Source organism: Triturus cristatus, chromosome 3_2 (assembly GCF_964204655.1).
Source record: "Triturus cristatus chromosome 3_2, aTriCri1.1, whole genome shotgun sequence".
NCBI classification, from domain to species: domain Eukaryota; kingdom Metazoa; phylum Chordata; class Amphibia; order Caudata; family Salamandridae; genus Triturus; species Triturus cristatus.
In genome coordinates this window covers 98,041,783-98,059,475 of record NC_140584.1, presented here as the reverse complement: position 1 = coordinate 98,059,475, position 17,693 = coordinate 98,041,783, and the positions used below count along the sequence as shown (strand labels likewise).

The window sequence follows — 17,693 nt, the reverse complement described above, 5'->3', positions numbered from 1 at the left end:
CCAGCGAGTCGGTCGTGTCTGATGGTGAACTACGCTGCTTATCGCCTACCAGCAATTGCTTGAGTATGGCTTGGATCTCCTCCGAAACTAATGACAGCACTTGCCCTATCGATTCGCCATACAATTTGCTGCTTTCAGCCCAAAAGGCATGCAGTGTTCATGGACCGCTGTGCTAGGATGGTGAAAGAGAAAATCATCTTACCAAAGGTAAATAACTTGGGACCGAGAGAAAAGGCCTCGTTATGTATGGTTCCACACCATTACTATGCCCCATGCGGAGCAGTTGAACAGGGGGAGATGATTTTGGGGAGTCATACATAACACAAAATTAAAGATTGGAGAAAAGTGAATTAATGTGATGTTTTTCACCTCTGGGTTTTGAGTGATGTCATAGACAACTCTAGCTTTGCTCTCATTGTCTATGTGATGTCACGCAGAACCCCTCTGGGAAAAACATCCTAGTAAATCACTATTCCCCATCTATAAATCTGTATACTACCACCGTCCGTTAAGTGTGCACATAGGTTAGCACTGTAAATTTTATACAATTGTACTATTTACAATAATGTTAACATGACTAAATGATTTCCTGTAAGAGGATGCAACTCAGAGTTTTATCCTGTCTAAAGAAACGTAGATTTTTTATAGCACAATAGTGTTACTTTTGAAAGGCCCACTGAAAGGAAATCAATTTAATTAAGGTGCATTTTGGTCCACGTTTTCCTATCCTACTCATCTTCACTTTTGTGTGCTCTGAAAGAAAATACCCAGTCTCTTTTTACATACCACTTCATAGAAGAGGTTAGCCTGGTTGCACCCATTCTCAATGTTGGTACATAAGTGAACTGTGGCACTAAGCATTTTATTCAATCTCACACAATTTATTCAAGTATGGAAGCCAGGATTACAACTCAGGTTTTCAGAATCCACCGCCATCAGTCTAGTGACCAGCTCCTATCTGTCACCTTGGTTTGGAAATGCATCATGTTAACAATGTAAGAGATAGGATGTGGCCTAACGGCTAGGGTGGTCGACTTCAAATCTGGTGAACCGGGTTTGAGTCTCGGCAACGATGCTCAACGTCCTGTGATTCTGGGCAAATCACTTACTTTCCCCGTGCCTAACAAAAATGAATGTGTCCTTGTATATAACGCAACTGATGCTCATGTAAAGCGCTCTGATAGCCGATACCTTCTGGTCAAGTTTGCGCTATATAAAACTCTGCAAAAAAAAAAATAATGGTCTGCCACCAAATATAGGGCAAGTAAGACTAAATATGAAAGCCTACGCAGAAGTTGGTGGAATCAAAATCATCTAATCACGTCATCAGGTGAAAGACGTGGATGTACATTTTGACATGGTATCATGTAACTTGGCCAGTCCTTTTTTTGAGCTTGAGTGATTATTACCTTCTCCTTGCTTGTGAAGCCCCTGCATAATACTTATTTGTGTATAGCAAATACAAATGGTTTTTAGATTGTTGCTGAGCGTAACCTGGTTAAAGAGATCAGGGAACTCAAGCACCTATATTAAAAACGACTTGTCAAGATTCATACAAATTTGTTTTAATGGCTATGCCTGAGTTAGAATCGGGGTCTCTTGGTTTGAGAGTCAGTAGAAGGTGCCCTAGACCCTATCTCATTTACAGTACTAAGTGTTTAATTCGTAAAGCAAAGTAAAGTGCCAGGGCTCAAAGATTTCTCACAAAGCTACGGTCGGTGCAACCAAGTATCAGGGATACAGAATATCAAGGCTGTCAACTTTTAGTTTTACCTCATGCTTTTCATCCACCACCATTCACTCTGTGTCCCTTCTCTTTTCCGCTCGTGGTTTCAACTTTTGCCACCGTCTTTCTTTCCTTCTCTTCTCCCATTTTCTGCATTTCTCTCTCCATTGTTCTGGGGCAAAGTCTGATAACTCCTGGTCCCCAAATATGATGCCAGTGGACCCCACTTGAAACCACCAGCTCAAATGAAGCACTGACTGTACAGGACGGGTGTTACAATCTCCCTCAGCCCAGTCCAGGATAGACTTGTGCAGGGACTCTTTTTCCTGCACACGTTGCAGAGCCGTTGCACTCGTGCCGCGGTGGGATTTGTGCGGGTCCTGCTCATTAGCTAAAAAAGCTGCCGCCAGTAATTTCCTCAACACCTGTTAGAGGTTGGTGAAGCTCTACTTCTCAGATGCCTCTAATCCTACCAAGGCTCGTTGTGACAGCATTTAATTGCCAACACGTTTTCACATTACATCCTCCACTGACAGAAGCCGCAATGCAATCAGTGTCGGGGCCGCAAGCTGTCTGGTGGAGTTAAATAAGTTTGCGCGTTCTGCTCTCCCAACCCACTTCCTTTCACCCTCCGAACTGAAACGAGCTGATGTGTCAGGCTGACAGCAGCGAAATGAGGCATGGAAGCAATACACCTTGGTGATTGCAAAAGTATGTTCCTGCCGCAGGGAGCGGCATGCCTGGGCTGCTGCACGCCAAGATGTTGTGCTACACTGCTCTAAATGCCTACAATGGGCTCTGGAGTTCTAGCTTTGAGGCTCGCAAAAATGTATGCCCAGGACAGCCAACATTAAAACTCAACAGCTAAATTTGCAGATAATTTTGAACGTTTATGTAATGAGTATCCTGGAACCCTGATGTGGTAGCTTCTCTCGTGGACTAGATTTCTTTTTTCTATTACCCCTTCTTCATTTTTGGTTTTCCTGGTGTGTGTTTCCCACTTAATTTATGTGTTTAAAAAATGCCGGATTTCCCCTTTCAAAGTCATTGGGATGCTAGTTTCTGACATAGATATTACCACATGAACCACCTCCCCTGAGAGGATGTACAGTGGCTTCGCCAAAGCTTGTGGTAAATAATATTGCCTTGGCTAGCTATAATGTCCCACAACCTCCTATAGGGACAATAAAAGATGCCTATTGTCCATTTTGGTTGATAAGATAGTTAGGGACTAGCAGAGGAACTTGAGGAGGAGGATGGCGCGGGGTCCCATTCCAGACGAATGAACTCTGGAGCCTCTAGTGGTCACTCACTGAACCAGACTGCGACTGTCGGGTTAATTTCTTGAACACCATTTCCACAACCACCATTAAGAAAACGACCACTTCAGTCTATGTTTTCAATGATAGCGGTTTCCTCACGCACAGACCTCTATCTATGTTGGGCAAAGGTCCACTTGAACCAACATTCAAACAACTACCATATCAAATAACACACCAAACACCAATGACCCATCAGCAGGCTCCCTGATTCAGCATAAAGCTTAGGAATATATATATATATTCATTTAGGAGTGTAAACAACATTTTGTTTTTCACAAAATGTGGATTTACATCTGTAAATTTGCTGACACGTAATATTACATTAACATAACACCCTTTCTTACAATTGTTTACAAAATGGGAAGCACAGAGGCCAAAAATCAATAAATCCATAGGAAAGGAGACAAATTTGTAACAACATAGATCCTGAAAAACAAATTCCAGATTTCCAAATTTTTACCATGAAAATCCGTGGACAATTTATAGACAAGAAGAATATTCTTAACATGAAGGAGTGTTACTAAACTGGCCTCCAACTGTCATTTCCTTACCAGAGGGGGAATCTAGCCTAGTAAGGCTCACTTTCTCTACCACATATTGAGTACAACTTTGCCTCAAATTCTTTGGATTGAATACTTCAATTGTTTTACGCTGAGAAAGTAAGCGGACGCATTCTTTATGTCCATCTGAAAGTGCTACTTTAATGTCCCACTTTTGGATGGGTTTGGGTTCACGACTTAAACAATCCAAAAAGACAATGAAGAGAGCTAACAAAAGAATTCGGTAGTGACCATAAGATCTAAAATGTAGTCATTGAGTAGAATCATTCATTTACCTTTAAAGAAATATTTTCTAAAACTGCTATAAAAACAGGCACAATCTAAGGAAAAAAGTAATTCGTGAACATTTTGTGAAAAGGCATGTTTCCATATTTTGATGGTTGCCTGGGAGTTAATGGAAGTGATGTTGGCAAAGGCATACTTTTCATACCTTTATGGTGAATTATTGGTGTAAAAAAAAAAACTTTTAAAAGTTCTGTATGTAAAACCGTTCCCACATCTTGTAGCATAGTCCATAACATATCATTCTGGACACCTGCTAACAATCAGAGACTCCTAATACCCACTTGTGCCACTGTGCACTTCACAGCTCACTCTGGGGTTCAATCACAGCCTTACATTTTTCAGGGGTGAATTCTTGAAGAGTGTGGTATATTTTGAGCAAATCTTCGAAGGAAATTTGAACTTACCAAGGAGGACTGGATATTGTGTATTTCCTGAATATGAGATTGTATTTAAATTCAACACCTACCTGGACAAAGACACCGTGTTTACAGGTTACATAATGGGACACTGACCAATCACATGGACACAAAGGTGTAAACCTCAGCTACAGTCAAAACGCCTTCTGTCTGTGTCTCCAGCCAACACACCCGCTGTAATATCCTAATGCACTTACATATCCTCACTTGACACTACAATTGACTCCTTGTTAGTTGTACTCTTGACACCTTTCTTGCACCCACCTTTCCTCATCACGCTCCACACAACTGGCAAGTATTTCCATGTCTTACCGCTTTATTACATTAGGGCCCTAATGCAGTGAGATACTTAATCCGAACCCACTGCTCCTCAACATTTCTTGAACACCAACACCAAGCTCTGTACTGATTCACTAAACCTATTTCCAGATGGAAGTCAGACTTGCGCCTGATAATGGTGATACTTACCATTGTGTGCTTTACACTTGACTCCGAAAGTGTGAACTATGCATAAATGCATGCGACAAGTGGTAACAGGGGTTAGACATGTGGGGATTCCCAGTATCAAGTGGGCACTCACAAATTCATAACTCTGTGGGTATTCAAAAACATTTTGCAATGTACTTTCCCTACCTATCCATGTAACTAACTTACACCCAGAGGGCACAGGCCTCTCTGATGCCAAAAGTGTAGGAAAGTGCCCCAATGGCTTGTGTTTTCACAATGCACATGAAGGACAAAGTGTCAGCCATTTTAAGACATGCCAACCCTTTGCCTGCAGAAGTTAGTGAAGCAGCTAAAACACTGTGCCCTTGATTAGGAGTGGTCCGAAGATTACAGACCTCTGAGTAAACCCAGTGTTTGTGCAGGGGTCAGATTTACAAGTTGGGTGGTGTTTACCGCATCCAGTAATGACGGATGCCCCTAATAGCTCATCCTTTGTTAAATTTTGGCAAGTCAAATCTTCTGGAATCTAGAAGGGAAACAGTGTACGGTATTTACAGTACCATTTGGATTTTTGTGTGGTAAGCATTAAAATACGCATGCTATCTCCCACAAACTCATAATTGCTGCTATTTATCCCCCCAAATAAATAACTTATTAGGGATATCGTTATTGATCAGGCGTGATAAAGAGCGCCTAGATTCCAACAAACTCTTAATCAGGGCCTAAATAGCTCAATTACCACCATGCATGTGTATGTAAAAGATATGCCCTAATTTACAACAGTTTTTGCGAATAGGCCCCTTTGTCACCCAACCCTTTCATGTACTGAGAAGCTGATCTGCCACATCCTTGATGTCTCGAATTCCACGTTTTACCCTGATCTACTGTTATACAAGACAGGGAGAGGACTACCAATCATTTCCGCTCATGCATCCATGACGATATACCTTTTTAAAGGATGGGCATGTGCTCTGGAGAAAGGTGTACTTTAGTGGTGGAAAGTCCGGCATGGGCTTACACACTTCTAAATTTAAGCCCCAGCTCTGTAGACTAAATGAAATTCTGGGCAAATCAAGGTCTCCCTCCATCTCTCTAAGTCACCTATGGCCTGGCTAGAAAGTATTCCACATGCCCCTTCACTTCATTTCGAATATACATCCATGGGCATCCGTGAAGCGATTTCCAAGTAGTACATATTCGTCGAGCCACTGGTACAATGGTCTCGCAGTGACACGTTGGCACGCGGTTCTCCATTTATTCATGTTGATACAATGGGTCCCTTTTCTTCTGAAACAAAGACCCATTGTGAGCACGAATATCATTGTGCGGGGAATTTTCTTGGGATCACACTGAATAGAATTGAATTCCTCTGCTCTTCAGAAATATTTCCAACAGTTAATGTTGTGTCCTGCACTCGTTGGCACTCCCCTATCATTGCCATCAGCATTTTAAAGGTGAGGGCCTGCTGCGCAGCCAGCCCCCATTGTGCACTCTCAGCTCTGCCAGCTCACGCTTTGATTGGCGCCTGTGGCTGAAGATGATCGACGAGCCGGCTCCGCTCCTGGTCACAGTTTGAGCATTTCTCTGCAAGCTGCCAGTGAGGGGGATCACTCTGCCCGGCTGTCGAATGATGTATGGCTCAATCGTGGTATAGATTTATCAGCTGGGACCACGTCTGTCACTATTCAGACATCCTGGTAGAAGATCGAGTTTTTCCTGAAGCATTAAGGGGCCCGCTAACCCTAGGAAGAAAGGGAAAGGGCCCACTGGAGAGCACATGGAGAGCCGAAGGAGCGCACAGTCTAACTTTGCAGTAGGGAAGGGCTCAATGATGAAGAGAAGCTAGGACAGTGGCATCCATCAAATCTGCACTGCCATTTATTTTTGCTCTTCATCTTCCTCGCGCCCTGGCTTGTTTTTAGCATTGAAAAATTCTTCTTCCCCTCCTGCCTCCCTCCGTGTTGTCTCTTGAAAACCCCCTGCTCGGTCTTGACACCTACCGCTCATAGCTAAATAAGAATGTCTGTACCTAAATGTTTTGAGCTGCGCTGTTACTTGTATACTTTTTCTTGACAGAAAACGGAATAAACAAATTTACAAATATATATATATATATATTTTCCTTCCACACAATCCTCGTTTGACATGCGACGCCTTTGGTATTGGTACACATTTGAGTTAGTGGGGCCTAGAGCAACTCTGTGTTTATCCCCTTCCCCTGCCACCCCTACCTACTTTAGTGCGGTGCGCTGTTCCTCCATTTGCAGGGTGCACTGATTGGCTATTGCATATTGCAGTGCCTCTCCCCAGTACACTTGCAGGGACCTCTCCTGTACACTACCTGATCAGTCCACTCTGGATCACCAACACCAGCCATGTACGATGTTCCCTTCAGGCTGCAGAACATACCTTTTTTTTTTCTTCGTTAAGTCCTCATATAAAGTCCATAGTATTGTATAAGCATCCTCTCGGTACTAGCAGCCCAATTGCTTATATCTTGGGGTCTGATCTCAGCAGATGTACTATGGGACTGTCTGATCTCAAGAACATGCCTTGAAACTCATTTATTCATTAACCCATATTATCAAGCAGTTATTCTACAGGAAAATAATTAAAAGGCCCATTCAAAAAGATATTTATTCCAAGAGACTTCAATTATAGGGAATTTCAGGAGTACTCCAGAAAACCTCCGATTGTCTCGGCTTTCCAGGAATACTCAATATGTAGATAGTTACACATGCAGAAGTGTAACACCTATAAAGTGTTCCTTGAGTAGGTATAACTCAAAAGTGCATTGCACTTTAAATCATTTTGTTTCTCTAATGGGGAAGTATTTTTTCTCTCAGGAAAAGCTTTTACCAATTTATCTTATAACCTCACCATTTCTGCCTTAGGTAGGGTCTTATACACGTTCTTGTCAGGAGTAATTCCTGATCAGGTCCAATGTGGGAACATGACTTTCACAAGTTTGTCAAAACCCGTTAACTCACAACTTTGCTGGTGTTTCCCCAGTTAGGCAATCATCCCCACTCTAGAAAGCCCTCCCCCTCAGATCAGTTTTACCCATATGCCAAATGACACCATTTTGTGAATGCCAGAAATTAGCTTACCCGCACAAATGAAAAAACAAAGGTGCACCTTTTCTTTGGTGTGCTAGCGGTGCGCATTTTGGCTCAAGTGTCAATTTAGAAAATCTCCACAATTCTCAGGCAGGAGATGTACACATGGTATATTCAGTTACAAAGAAAAAAATGCATCATTTTCGCGTTTTTCAAAGTCTCAAATTCTAAGTAAAGTTAAAGCAATTCCCTTCTTTGAGTTGAAGCCTTGGACTTTCCAATCTATTTGTCCTTAAATGATCAGGCCATGGAAGTAGCAATACACTGAACAGCCCTGCTAAGAAATGGCTGAAACACTGAGGCTCGGTTTTCAGTCATCAAATGAAAAAAACATTTAGCCAGGCCATCAATATTTCTGCTAGACAGTTCAGCAGAAAGTGTCGCTTTGAAACGCTGCTGAAGATGGAAGAGGTGGGGGAGGGAGGGCTGGCGTGGGACCACCAGATCTATTTTTTTGACATTGAGAATTAGGTGATATGACATCCTGGCAATCTGGCCCAGACAATTAGACTCCCCTGGGCTGGGAGCTCGCCGCTGCATGGGAAGCTGCAGATTAATGCTTGTCGCCGGAGGTGTCTTGAATTAAATCAGAGGCAGATTCATAAAGAGGAAGATTAAAATACAAAATGTAGTTCACTCTACCTCCACAGTGCACGCTTTCATCAATGCTGGATGCCGGCAAGATCACTGAGCACAGGAGGGAAAAAAGAAAGTTATTCTTCTGAGAAGCCACTTTTTAATCACCATATAATCATTCAATATTTTTTGTTATTTAGCATTTGCTGCTACATCAGTGATACTGCAAGTAAAAATAAAAATGCACTCTATTGTGTAGTATAAAAAATACAAGCCCTCTGACACAGTCGCCTTTAGAATGCCACTGTTGTAGGATCATGGCAGGTTTGTGGATGTTGCCCAAAATCACTGAAGCAAAAAGGATGGGCAAAGTGAACATTTCCATACTAACTGGTTTTCCTTCTGACTTGATTGGCAGTTAAAATGTATCAATGCACCGCTGCAACAAGGGGCTGTTTTGTGTGTAGTTGGTAATTAAGAATGTGTATTTTCATATGCATTTTCTTTGGTGCGAACAATGACAATTGTGAAACAGTGAGCAGACACTAAAATGAAAGTTCTGCCTCTTGTCATCAAGCAGCAGGAAATGTCTTTTTTTCTGAGGGAGGATAAAAGATTTGTACCTTTTCTTTATTAATATATTGTTTTTGCTTATTAAAGTGGTACAGCATTTTCAATGTCATAATTACGGTGCACTGACCAAAACCATTTTCAAGAGAAACCTTATGGGATGAAGTTGCTGAATAGTGCAACATATGAGGGGGACAGTCACCTTCACTGTTCTTTACCGCTCTTTTTGAACACCTGTAACAAGTTTTTTCATTGGCTACAAAAAAATGGATTAGTATGCATTTAAAAAGAACAGTTGTGCCTTCCATTATTCTTCCAGGGTTACAGGCCTTGCGAGTTGGGGTTGTACATACCAGGGATTTCATTGTACAGGCACTCTCGGTACTGGGTACTGTTTCCGTTGCACTGGGAGGGGCCAGGGTTGTGGAACTCACAGTAGCGGCTTCTGTACTGAATCCCTTCCTCGTTGCACAGTGTCCATTCGGACCACGCTGCCCAACCACCTATAAAGAGAATTGAGATGAATAAGGACATGGAAACACCAATACACAAGCGACCAATGCAACATGACCACACAAGGTGGCATCGGCCTAGTCATTACAACGTTGTAAATTGCAGGCTCTTTCTGAATTGAGATACATACTTCAAGGCGCTGTGAAGTAAGGGCTGCCTCCTGATTTTGTATATGCTGTAAAACGCGTTTCTCTGTATTTGCTGGCAGGCAATCACTTCAACACACCAAAATACTAAATATGGCTTTCACGGTCTACCTTTATTCTTACTCCCAATGGCCAACAAGCGGTTAACATTAATAATAAACTGGGGTCTTAGACCGCACCACAAAGTACTTTTTCACTTAATACTTTTAATAAAAAGTGTTCATGTTACCCAAATGAATAATGATTGTTTAATCAATATTGAAATTACAGAAGGCGGAGTAACCCATCGATATTTAAAGCTATGATGTGTAAGTTTACTCTTTGCATCTCTATTCAAGAAACCACCAACTGGTGGAAACACATTCTCCACCCAGACAGGCACATTTTAAAACTCACCACCTCCTCGAGTAAGGAGTACTGACGAACATCTCGATTCCCGGATAGCACAAGAAACATGGCTTTTTTCCCTAGACTATGCCCACTTAAGTTTATGATCTATGCTAATAAATTGGAAAGTAGGTATGGGCAACTGCATCCATCCTGACTCTCTGCAACATTACATGCTTAAGTACTGCTACAAAGGCTGCTCCATGTTTGGAGCATGTCCCTGAACCTTAATGCACCTCACCTGCCTCCTCTCACATAGAGCATTCTCCAATAAACACCCTTCCAATCACTCCGACTGAGTATTGATGACAATCAAAGCGCTTTCCAGCCTTCCCGGAGTTATTAACCCATTTTCAATACAATGCAACATCCATTCACCGAGCTGCAATATGAAACATTGGTATCTATTTATGAGTTTGAAATTATGACACCACACATCTACTTTACTCAAAAGTCTCTAACACTCTTATTTCTTTTTCTATTTTTTCCTGGCTATGAAATCAGACAAGGGAAAGAGGTGAGAGCTTCACCTGTTTTCATTAGCAGCAAATACATATTTTATAGGTGTGGGCCTCCAATATGCTTTTCTTTAGAAACATTATTCAATATATAATTAATAGGTATAGGATTTTAGTAGGTAAAGCTTTGGAACCATCTTTATTAGTTTCCTGTTACATTTTGGTCATTATGGTGATTTTTGTTTGACATGCTTGACCATCTTCGTTGTTCTTCTCAATGTTTGCCAACCACCAGCCCCCAATGGGCCCGACTTTAATAACCTATGATTACATTCTGAAACTGCTGTAATTTTACCTTAAACCCTTGAAATTAAATTTTCTTTTACAGCAGCTGCAATATGTAAAGATATTTGGGTACACATATTTAATGAAGAGCACTGCATAAGACTAAGAACATGAGAATACGCTTTATCTTCTGATTAGCTTCAAGAAGACTGACACAAAAGTCACGACATATTTAAACCAAGGTGCAAACATGTATCAAAATATATAGAGTGAATCACGATATCTCCACCAGTTCAAAATGTTTAAAGTTTAATGTCTAAAATGGTCATAATGTAGTGAGATAAGATTAAAGCCTTGAGCTGTTGAAGGCTGAAACGTAGCAAATGTGGCAGCAGAAAAAGAGAAAAAGTATGCAAAAGTTCAAGTGCCCCATCCGCTCCACCTGTAGTGTTCAGTAGAGTCTTTGGGCCAGATGTACGACCATGTTATTTTGCGAGTAGCAAATTGCGCTCAATTGTGAGTCGCAATTTGCGACTCACAAAATGACATGTACAACAGTGTCAGAGACACTGTTTGCGATTCCCAATGGGGTCGCACATTGCATGCATCATCAATATTCATGAGGCACTCGCAATTTGCGGCCCCATTGAGAATGGCTGGCCCTCCCAGGTATGGTGGCCTGCTGGGCTCAACAGACCTCCATGTGTGGGATTGCCTTTAAATAAAGCAGTTTTTTTCTTTTAAGTGCAGCCCGTTTTCCTTAAAGGAAAACAGGATGCATTAAAAAAAAAAAAATGAAACGTTTGCCTGCCCCTAAAAAATATTTCCCCCCTGCATTTGCAAAGGGGAAGGGGTCCCCTGGGAACCCCTTCCCTTGAAGAGGGCAGTAAATTGTGAGTGTTTGTCGCTCGCAAAACATTCGTACATGGCTTGTGAGGTCGCTATTAGGAAGGGAATGCCCCTTCCTAATAGGAAGTCGCAAAATAGTGTTAGTACATGACCCAGTGGAGTTTTGCGTGCGCAAACGGGTCACAAACCCGTTTGCTTATGCAATTTTCGGTCACACATCTGGCCCTTTGAACTGGTGTTGCCAACATGCAGAAGTAGGAGGGACACTCTCACTTATGACAGCAGTGCAGACCTGAGGCAGAATTTTTTATTTTCAAATTTTTACATGGGTCACATTACAAAAATGTACCAAGCGGCTCTCCTGAACATAATAAAAATTGCAAGTAGGACTTGGTCAGATATGCAGATATCCCAACAAGGATATCTGCATATCTGACCAAGTCCTACTTGCAAAAGTGATAGATTTCACACCTTTCCTGATGCTTATAGCGAAAGGTAATTTTTGTTTCCCAAGGAACCAATTACGGGAAATCCGTTATATCTAAACTGAGCTCTTTGGTTAATTTCAAGTGTTAAATTAGCTGTTTGAAGAGACAAAATGGGGCAATGTCTGCTGCCTTCCTCCCAGAGGCAGAGTAGAGCCAGATTATTAAGGCGTCTAAAGATTAAGCCTAAGATTGTATCTGGACCTGTTTTGCAGTTGGAAGCCAATGTAAGGAGGTGATACCTTCTGAGATCCTTTCAGTCCTCTGACATTTAGAATCAGATGCCCAGCTGCATTTTTAACATCTTGCAGTATTGGAAAGCCCCTCATTAAAGAATTAATGTTGCCAATTTTGGAATATATAAGCCCTCCAACAACCATCATATGGTGTTTCTTAGGAGTAAAGAGGTAAGCGAAACAGCTCAGGATTGTCCTCATGTGCCTTGATTTTAGGTTACCACCAAAAAGAATGACCTCTGTTTTTAGTCCTGGCGCTAGCCATGATCTTTTTGATTTTACTCAAATTCTATGTATAATAAACTTACTTTTACGGGAATTCAGCCAGTCCCTTTTATCCATTGGTCTGTTATTGTGTCATTCACATTATTCTTTCGCCAACTACAGCACACACCACGGGGCTATGGATCAGCCCACTTCAGCCGTTGACTAACATCACTTTGAGTGACAGCAGTCTCCCCTTTCATAAGGAGCACATCCAAACACAAAGTATTTCTCTTAAGTATTGGGAATCACTTCGGAAATTTGTTCTTTTTGAGACAAAAAATATTATTGTTTTTAGTTAATTTCTTTTTTTAATTCACAAGGGCCCCACAGCTTTCCCAACAATGAACAAAATAAACATTGACAAAGCCAAAAGGCTGGTGCTAACCCCAGACCCACTGGCTTTGCAGTGCTGGTTACTCCATTGAGCTTACTGCCACTATTGCTTATTCAGAAGGCCGTCTCTTCTAATCATGAACCTAAGGCATCAAAGGCGCAATATGGTCCTTTAACACGCAAGTACATTTGCATTTAATTTGCACAGGAGTGGCAGCACATAGTTTTGTCTTTGACAATTTGCCCAGACTGGTTTAATAAAAGTATTGAAAAGTAAAGATGCAACCTCTTGTGGGTCTCTAGACCTTAACCTTTGCCAACTGAAATGGACCTAGTTTGACACAATGGGCTTTACCTGTCAAAAAAAGATCTGGGCCACCGTATTGCTGGGTTAGAAATATTGGCTTCAGTTTGCCACCAGTTTCAAAAGCAGGGGATTATATCAGACCTCCAAGGTCCAGCTTTCCTGATGGTGGTAATGAAGTAATACACCCACGTTAGCTTAAGTCAAGAAGACATACACTTGTTTAGCACAAAGTATGAAGCCAATCATGGTGAAAATAGACTCCGTTTTGAATATTTTCGTGATACTGGAGGGGAAGGTGGATGGAATCCATCAGAGGTTGTAGATAGCAGCCAGGGAGAGGAAGAGGTTCTTTTGGGGAGGAGGCTCACTGATGGGCTGGCCAAGTTTGCATTGATTTGGCTCTTTCGTGCATTTGTTTTCAAACATATGTCTTTATGAAAATTTGCCAGTTTTGAGCACTCTAGTATTCACGATTTGGAATATATTTTTTTAGTATATTGCAGCAGAGAGGGGTGGTGGAAAATTGGCAAAGTGCTAAACCAAAGCTTGATGTTTCAATAATGGCAAGGGATGCGACTTGCCTCCACAGCCGGGGAAAACACAGCCAGGTTTGGAATACTTGAAGTTATTCCGACATGCTGATTTTGCAACTAGAAATGTTCCTAAAAGCTGGATTTGTTAAAATCTGGTTGCTTAAAGCAGAAGATTATGTACAAGTGCATGACACCCTTGATGTGTCAATCTAAGACAAAAAAAACACAATGATAAGCACTTAATTTTCAGAATAGTTGGAGTGAAGCAAATATTCAGTGTGCTGATAAGCCTGTATCTGTTACCAGTTATTACAGCGACAACTTGGATGATGAACCTATTCAATGGATTTTGTAATAGAACACGTTCAGCTTATTGGGTGGAAGGAGATTTCAGTTTAGTACTCGATTACATATTACACCCTGGATACACTTTTTCTTACAAATGTAAAGAGATGGTTGCCACCTACTGTAAAATCTAAGACGCATTAATGCAATTAATCTAAGATTTCAGCCTGACAGAATGATTTTGGGTTTACGATCCACTATCTCTAGTCAGGGACACATAAATTACTCTCTTGAATAGAATCCATAAATCAGTGATTGTTGCTGGCAAATCTCGAGTGTCTTTGATATGGAAAAGAGCGATTTTAACGAAGACTTGCTAGAGATAACTGTAGGGACTGTCTTCCATGCTTATTGCCCTCTAGGTTTAAACAAAGTTGTGAAAAAAGGTGCATACCTGAATGAGGAAATTCCTGCATGATACCTCATTGTTTTACACTCATATGGCACATGCAAATTCATATATGCAACAGTATTTCCACCACCCTATTCAGAGAAACTCCGCAACTCGCAGCATACTCTCAGTGCAGAATATATTGGAGTTTGTGGGCCATATTTGGACCTGGATTACCATATTGCGGACCAGCAACCCGCAGCATACTGACTATTGGTGAACTTTCCAAATAGTGGGTCTAGTTGGATCTACAAATATTGGAGTCTTACGTTTCCACCATTGAGCTTATTCTTTCTCTGAATAGGGTGGACTTGTGGCTTGTGCTAATTAAGAGCAACATTGTGCATATTTTGGGAATTGAGATACGAAGCCCTGATGAAGTCGTAACTATGACAACACGTGTGCTGGCTATTGTGAATAACCATTTGAATTGCAATACAGTGGTTGTGAAGAACAAGACTAAAGTAACAACATCTGTCGGAGACTACATTATTACGAAATACTGCTGCAAATATGAATTTTATGTGTGTCATATGGGTGCATATATATGTCTTTATAGAACCTCAAGAAAGGCTCTAATTTGTGAATGTTGGGTGAACATTCTTACCTTGTGAGCACTGCATTTACTTGGTGTGTGTTTAAACAATTTGTAGTACTTCTCTAGTGAGCGCTGTAGAACCCCTTTTCACCCTTTTTTCGGTAAAAGGATACCTCATTGTCATATTAGGGATGAAACAAATTTGCCCCTTGGGTCTGTAACATGTTCTTCATATTTACACAGAAATGGGATACAAAGCAAAAATATCGATTTTTCCAAGATCACACAATTTGATTAAGTGGGGAACCACCTGGATCTCAGGCCTACTGGTTCCCCCCACTGTTGTCTTCCTTAGTGGACCACCTGTTGTGGATAAAATGGTAGATCTTACTGGTTGAATGTATACTGTCATGCCATTTCGCCAAATGTTTGTTAATTAGATTGTGTATATATGAACTTTTCCAAGTTTAATCCATGGCAGAGTTTAAGTTAGGCACATGTACTATTTAAGTGTGTATAAAGTGAATGTGGCTGATGGAATTCAGTTTTTGGAGTTTGACATTTTTGCAATAAATTGGCTTCATGTTACCCAAGAATTGGCAAATCTGCTGACTTTTGCCAAAATCCATACTTTCTACCACAAGAACTCCATCAATTTGACAGGTTTGTAAATGCATTAAGGGCCTGATCAAGAGTTAGATGGAAGCACAAATAAGACTGCGCTGCACCCTTATTACACGTGCATTAAACACTATGGCACTTGTATTAAGGCGGATGGGATATCCGTCACTTTTCTGATGAAGTAACCTGTCAGCCAAACTCTATATCAGGCCCTTGATTTTCCAACACTCTGTATTATTGTCCTTATATAGTTTTATTGTGACAGATTCTTGAATATTGTATTTATTCCGTTTTGCATTTAAAATTGTTGACTGTAAAATGCTACTCCGACAGTAACTGTGGTGAAAAAATACTCCAAGCTCTATAAATGCATTAACAGGTTTTTAACTCTAAACATTATGTTGTTTTTTGGGTTAGGATAAAGACATCTTTACTAATGATTTTCATCTGCTAAAAGCACTCACCAAATGTACAAATCGAGAGGCAACCAATTGATTCCTCAGAGCGTGCAGGCACTGACAGATCTGTCTGTCTTTTCTTATGGACCAGGGACCTCTGCACGATAGCCAAAATCCTATTCCTTTTCAACTGTTTGAACGGTATCTACTGGTAGCAAGATTCTGTACCGACGTCTCTTCTCATTTCCACTACCGAATATAAGGCCCGGTCGCTGCACAGAATCTCGTTAACAGTGTATCTATCACTTGTCACAGAGTTTCAAGAGTCCTACTGTGCTAGACTGGGACTTAAATGAAACTGCATCCTCTACCTTCACACGGGTATGTGTTACAGAGAGCTTCTTCAGTATGGAGCCCAATGCAGATGTCTCCTCCGTTGGATGGTGCTGGGTTGGTACAAGTCCGGGTACGTTGATAGTGTCCTCCGCCACAGGTGGTTGAACACTGGGACCACGAAGACCAGCAAGACCAGGATCCTTTTACTAAAAAGCAATGATTTCAAAAACAGGGACAAATGTTAAAATGCATATCAGGGTCTTCTACAAAGATCATGTTCAATGCTGCTCAGTCAAAGTGTGTTACTCAATATTTCTATGTCTTCGGCAAAGATTATTTGTTCACTTATTGATTCCAGTCACGGCTCCTGAGCCACAGGTTCCCCAGAATTTTTTCTATTGGAAATATTTACTTTATTTAAGGTTATGGGAGTATGAACTATACCTTTGATATAGTTAAAAAATGTATATACATATGTGTATATAATATGTATGATTGGTTGACGTATAACCGTGCCAGTGGGGAGGTCCCTCTTCCAATTCCTTGGACATCCCCTAGTAACTGGAGAGAGCTACCTTCCCGGCACCATTTTGTAATTGGAATACACTCCGGGCCCTCACTTCAGAGTCACTGTCACCCTGATTTCCGGATAGACACAAGGCTGAAACTGGAAACTTTTCCATCGTGACTCATGACGGCCGGGAGACGTCATGAGCATGGAAGAGGTTAAATATATGTATTATATTTGTTTACATTTTGTGTATTTATTTGTAAAGTTCTTTTGTTTTTTTAACAAACCTCAGTGATCATTTTGGTGATACATACTATGTTTGATATGTTCATATCATTATGAAAACATTTTTGCTGCTCTTTGGATGTATTGCCATAGGCATTCCAAGATGGCGCCTGTTTACCATTGTTTGGTACTATTAGTGGCTGTCAACACTGTCTATTACTGTGTATTTATTTAATGTGTACTGCACTGTTCAATCACTACCCATGAGCACTGACGCAGGGCTGAAACACGTAGGGTAATTTTTTCATCTCTCTCTCTCTCTCTCTCTCTCTCTCTCTCTCTCTCTCTCTCTCTCTCTCTCTCTCTCTCTCTATATATCTATATCTATATCTATATATATATATATATATATATATATATATAATCTACTGGCGGTCGCCAGTAGATAGTTCGGACCGTGTTTCCATAGGAAATCTCAAAATTCTATTTTGAATAACTTTGGCGCCGG

General features: G+C 41.1%; 1 protein-coding gene across 2 annotated transcripts in view; it reads right to left on the bottom strand.

Moving 5' to 3' along the window:
• SEMA5B (semaphorin 5B) overlaps positions 1-17,693 on the bottom strand; it is an 834,612-nt gene that overhangs the window by 48,121 nt on the left and 768,798 nt on the right. For both annotated transcript variants that reach the window (XM_085647318.1, XM_085647319.1), the window contains 3 exons: positions 16,485-16,655; positions 9,375-9,524; positions 8,518-8,562 (listed from right to left, as the gene is read on the bottom strand). In XM_085647318.1, coding sequence (XP_085503444.1) covers positions 8,518-8,562; positions 9,375-9,524; positions 16,485-16,655 — 366 coding nt within the window. The remainder of the gene's footprint in view (positions 1-8,517; positions 8,563-9,374; positions 9,525-16,484; positions 16,656-17,693) is intronic.